General features: G+C 40.9%; 1 protein-coding gene across 1 annotated transcript in view; it reads left to right on the top strand.

Annotated features, from left to right (window-relative positions):
* Positions 1-894: 894 nt before the first annotated feature.
* agbl4 (AGBL carboxypeptidase 4) overlaps positions 895-6,000 on the top strand; it is a 356,944-nt gene continuing 351,838 nt past the window's right edge. The window contains exons 1-2 of the mRNA XM_076277992.1: positions 895-925; positions 1,917-2,039. Coding sequence (XP_076134107.1) covers positions 895-925; positions 1,917-2,039 — 154 coding nt within the window. The remainder of the gene's footprint in view (positions 926-1,916; positions 2,040-6,000) is intronic.

Raw genomic sequence — 6,000 nt, 5'->3', positions numbered from 1 at the left:
AAAGACATGCATTTAGAGAGAAAGAAAGAGATAGATAGAGTGTGTGTGTATGTGTATGTGTGTGTGTGTGTGTGGAGGGGGGGGGGGTTCATTGCCAATTCTGTCTTATTAAATAGTGGCCCCCTCTTGGTCTCATTCATCTGGTTCATCTGGCGCTCCGTCTAGAGCTTATCATCAGAAAATTACCCTGCGAAAACGTCTATATACCAAGGGGCTTGATTGCAAGGCATATGGGCATTCATTTGAAGCAGCTAATCAGGTGTTCTACTGGAAAACGAATAAAGTCAGGCAAATAACACATGCTCCAATTGTTCTATGATACACTCAAATTACTCTATGTGTAATGGGCATAGATGGTCTTGGAATAGACATTTTGGGAAATTTAATTTAATTTAGTTTTTAAGGCTGTTGTGTCAGGTTCTTTTTTTTCTATAGGGAAACATTTTTGTAGCAGGCTCAAACTAATTCTTTGCTTATAAAAATATATAATCGAATATAGGCTATTATATTTGTCTACACTACATGAAGCAACAGGGTATGGTATTCTTTGTCACTGTCACATTACTTAATACCTAGTCGATAATAACTTTGAGCGGGCTAATCAGCCGACATAAAAGAGAAAGTCACTTACAGCATTACAGTCAGGCCAATACATTTGCGGAAACATTCAACCAGTTTTGTTTTGGTCTAAACTATTCAGCAGAATAGGTCGGTGACCAGCAGCATCCACCATAGGCATCCACGTAGATGGGGGTGCTGTAGCCTGGCACGCACCTGCTGCAGCTTCAATTACGTCAAAGCGTCACGAACCAGCTCTTCCTCCGGGTCACACGCCGTTACCGTGGAAACAGGCAACCAGCGTCTCGGGCAGTGTGGAGCGAATGGTAAAGGAAGATGGAGGAGATCCACAGAGACATCGATACTGGTGTGTAATTTCATGCAAATTCGCGTTGTTTCCATTATTCCCATATATCGACCTCCCATTAAAGCATGTGCGCGATTTTAGGAAGGTCTGGTTGGTCACAACCTTGCATGACGTAGGGCTCGACGTCGTTCGGCAATTCAGAGCATGGCAGAGATGTAAACAGTCCACTGCAGTTTGCTAGCAATCAAGCTAGCACAGTGGTTTGGTGGTTAGCTTTTCTCCTTTTATAAACGTTGCTTTCCTCGCAGTGATATTAATAGGCCATGCTTTTGCGATGCACTGTTTTGTGCACATACACCTTAGACTCGGTGTCATCGGCAGGTCGACGAACCTTACATGAAGTTCAGCACAGAAGCCTAGCCTGCGACCCACCACATAGTTCATCCACCTTATCTATCTATCTAATAGATACGTTCAAAGAAAAATAGAGATCTGTCTCTCTCTGTTATTTCTTTCTTTCTTTGCTTTATTTATTTGCTCTCAAACTAATAACATACAAAAACCTCTGACTGTCCTCTGTGTTTAATTGGTCAATTCAAAATATTGACACATATAGGTTACTTCTTAGGCTAAATAACCAATAGGCTAGGCTATACTGTGTATAGTATAAAGTCAAGTTAATATGACCTGATTTTGCCTCATGGTTTATGGCTTTTGTGTTTACAACATGACCTCCCCACAACTTCTGCAAGCATTTTAGTTTGGGAATATGGATGTTCAGATTACCATTGTATTATGAAATATAACAGCACTTGGCTAGATGTTTATTGCATTTTCATGGGATTAACAAGTTCTAGGCTACTATTTGCATTTTGTCATTGTTTTATCGTATATTATTTCTCTCTTAGCTAATCAGAGACAGAGAATAGGCTACACCTAGCTGCAGCAGTTAAATAAAATCGATCATATAGTATGTAAAAAAAAAGATCTTTTCCACTCTTGTGGTAGGCTATTGATCACCATGCTCAGAGATCTGCTGTTCTTGTAACAGGGACTGAGGCAGGAGGTGAGGATGCGCTCGTGGGGAACGTTAGCAAGCTGGTGGTCTCCCCGCCTGGATACACAGGAGCCCCTCGGAAAGGCCACCTCACCTTTGATGCCTGCTTTGAGAGTGGTGAGAAATATATTTTTTTGCTATAATTTAGCAGTATGGCGCGAGTTGGATTGATATACCCAAGGCTGTGGTTCAGCCGTAGGCCAGAGCTATGTAGATTAACAGATTTACAGGCTGTACATTTGCATTTTCACATTAAGCAGACGCTTTTATCCAAAGCGACTTACATGTCAGTTATATTACAAGGGCCATTGTCCTCAGAGCAACTCAGGGCTAAGGGCCTTGCTCAAGGGCACAACGGTGGAAGCTGGGAATTGAACCCACAACTTTTCAGCCTACTGCATGCAAGCCCCACTCCTTGCACACTACACTACCACCGCATGTTTCTTATGCAAACTCTAGTCTGTAGATGTCAGAATAAAATAATGAAAAATATTGTAGTCGTCCACAGGTAAGTTAAAAGAAAATAAAAATGTTGAGTCTGTTGTCTGAAACAGGTCTTTCTCTATAAAGACAGGTAGTCTTGATATAAGATTGAAGTGTTCATATTAAGTATTTAAGTTTCTCATTACCAGAGGCAAGGCAGCCCTGCTATTCTAACAAATATGTGTATTGGTGTGCATTTAGGTGTGCACTATATTTTATGGTGTTTGTAGTGAATGCATATTTACAGTGTGTGTTTAATGTCTTTCTACTGAACATTCTACTTGTTGTCCTCAAGGATAGCTCTAAATCTTGCTGTACAACTGTGCAGTGACAATATGGGATTCTATTTTATTATTGGGTTATTAAATCCGACATCACAGGCCCAACAGCTGTTTCGTTATATAGAAATTAGTGTTACTGTGCAGTCCGATGATCTAATCAAGTAATGTCCAGGCTTCTGCGAAAAATAGGATTTTGTTAGGTTGAGGGAGCAAGTGAGTAGTAGAATGGCAATTTTTCTTATAGGCTACTCTGAATAGAGTAAAAAAACATCTTTTACTGTCTATGGGGGAAAAAAAACGAGCAGCTCTATGAGCAGTTGGACTGCATTTTTCCAACTGCATTTTTTGACTTTTGGAGGTGTTGCTGCGTCAGGTGTTGCTGCGTCTGTTTATCGCAATAAGTTTAAGTTTTGTCTTCCCCTCTCGGCCTAACATTTTTTTTTTGTCTGAGGGAAACGGTTATGAACTAAGGTGTTCCAGACTAGATCTCCCTGAAAAAAGATCTAGCTGGGCAAGGCCAGAGCCTTATGGATCTCTCTCTTGGGCTCTGGGCAAGGCCAGGCTACATTATTGCATCACAACGTGAAGAACTTCAGCAATTTTTTTAAAATCATGTAGGGAAGGTAGATAGATTCTAGGTAGTGTAAACATTTGATATCTGTCGATGCCCAGTAGTAAACCTCATTATGTTTTTAGAAGATCACAGCTGTCAAGAGGGACACTAATAATATAACTAAAGTATAACAGGTTATCTGCAGTTTGTTGCTTATTTATGTTTTTTTTCCATGTGAAAATGTTAAGATCTTTCCAGGGCAACCTTCTTGAACCTTCCTAGCTATCTGACAAACAGCTCATCTTCTTCCCTGACCCAGTAGACTTATTGTGTTTATTTTCTTATGGAGGGAATCATCATAGGTGCCAGTGGCATTGTAAGCCTCACTAATTAACCAACTCCATTCATTCTCCCTTAACATCCTTCTGTGATCATGGGGAGTATGAAAGTGTGATTTCCGTGCTATTAATATTTCTGTTTTCCTTCAGTCATCTTTGATTATCCTGAGCAACACTAGCCCCTAATTAAATCAGGGCTGTTAAAGAGATGTTTATTCCCTACGCGTTTGCGTAGGATGGATAGGAAAGCCATACGTTCCCGGTGGCACGCAGTTGAAGAAGCACTCTGGCTGTGATCTAGCAGTCAGTGTGCAGAGAAACACTGTGTTGTGCCATGTGATGAGCGATGGCAGAGCGCAAAGCAGGCCATTGTCACTGCGGATGGGCCTGTTAATGGCTAATTATCTACTCTGCAAGAGGAGGGGAGAGGAGGAAAAAAAAGCGCTCGACGTGAATAACCGTTCTTTTGCCTCGTCCATCCTCGTCCGCTTGAAAACTGTAATTAAACAGATTTAATATTTTGAAGAATGCTTTGTAAATGGCCTTTGTTTGGCACTTTTGGGGTGGGGGGTGGGGGGGAGGGCATTGATGGTGGGGTAATGAAAATAAAGTGCTTTTTCCTGACAAGGTCAAGTGGGCAGGAGCCTGCTGCCGAGGGCCGCGACTGACAGCGAGTCAACGAGCGCTTTTGGAACACTCACAATATCATTCTCTGTCGAGAGGTGAGGTGCAGGGCCTCAGCTAGATGAGACTTGGCTCTCATATACTTGACAGGCAAGCCACTCACGCTCAGGTTTATTTTTCTCTTTTTTTTTTTCCAGCGTTGAAGTTCAATTTGCCATTTCGGGGTTTTTTTTTGTTCACATAGTTTTGTTTTGTCCAGATTTCTGTGTGGATAGGATTTCAAAAAGGAAATATTGCATTGCTGGTATCTCTCCAACATGTCACTGAGCCCTCCATCTGAAGAGAGTTCTTTTTTTTTTGATTGATCCAAAATTGGAATATAGTATAAATGGAAAGTTTGTGAAATGCATCTGAGTTGTTAGCCCTACTCCCAAAGACATCACGAGTATACCGAAAAGGGCAAGCAAGACGTAGAGACTGATGTTTTTTATTTTATCAATATATTGAATAAAGAATATGCAATCCATTTATTTTTTAAACATATCTGGTACTAAACCACATTTGTAATTTTGAATTGACCAATGTACCTATAAATAATTAAAATATTATATCCTTATTTGCGTAAAAAGTTCCTCTGTTCTCCTCTGTGATACCCTTGCAGTAGCCTGGACATTGATTAATGGGCGCTGGGCTAGCAGACGTAGATCAGCTAACATATATGACATTAGGCCCAGTGTCTGTGGGTCTGCAGACGCTCCTGAATGATTTATGGAATTGATATTAATCTCTTTCCAGTAAATGCATTACTGAAGTTGGAAACGGAGAGGAATTGATGTTACTGCGCTAATGTCAAATTAATGTCCTGTTGCTGTTTCAGCAAAGCAAAACACTGCAGCTAAATGGCTTTAACCTTTTAGTGCCCACAGAGGTACGAGAAGGGGAAATAATAAGATAGGATCTCTGCTGAGGTCCTTGTGTTAATATTTTTTTCATTCTTGTTGTAATGTGCTGGTTGTGTCCTTTCATAGCAGGCCTTCGCTGTACCCTGGTGTAGTATTACTCTAATGAGTCCCCTACCCCAACATGCAGCATATGGAGGGCACAAGAACATAGACTTCCTGTTACGTCTATATTTTTGTTTCAGACTCTGTAACAATGTGCAATGCGGCTGTTTCTGTCTGATGATGATCCACTCTTAGAGTCATGACCTGGACAGAATTTACTTACAGCCCTGCTCTGTTAAATGTGCATTAGCCTGTCTGAAACAGACACCTCAGTATACCTTTGATATACTTGATCTGGCACAATAGATTTCAGTCTGAGAGTCAGAAATGTACTGTAGTTGGTATGCTGCCATCACTACTGAAAAGCTATACAGTAGGTTACTTGAAATGTGACATGTTAAATCGGAGATGGTGAGTTTAAGTGCTTTGCAGAAACAGAATCAGAATCATAACAGAATAGAACAGAATCATAAAGCTTCATATTTCTGGAAAACGTAATGTCTTCTTTGAAACCGAGCTCGCTACAAATGACTCCATTTTCAATTTATTTATGAGGTGTGTAATTTGACAGTGACAGGCAGAACATTTGAATAATGACTGGCATGCCTTGTGTACATCTACCAGCGAACAGTATTCTAATGGGTCTTGCATGATAGCTACCTGTACATGCTTCCCCCTCTGTTCCCTAGCTCTCCTTGAGCATAATCTATTTCCAAGTCTAATGATGAGGCTGAAAGCCTGCATTTGAATTGAAACTGTAGGGTGGTGTCAGCATCATGAAGTCCACTCCTTCGC

This window comes from Alosa pseudoharengus, unplaced genomic scaffold (genome assembly GCF_046254945.1).
Source record: "Alosa pseudoharengus isolate Yale_2024_CS ecotype anadromous, Long Island Sound unplaced genomic scaffold, YU_APseudo_1.1 YU_APseudo_1.1_scf_11, whole genome shotgun sequence".
Lineage (NCBI taxonomy): Eukaryota > Metazoa > Chordata > Actinopteri > Clupeiformes > Clupeidae > Alosa > Alosa pseudoharengus.
This window is presented reverse-complemented; position numbering and strand designations above follow the sequence as displayed.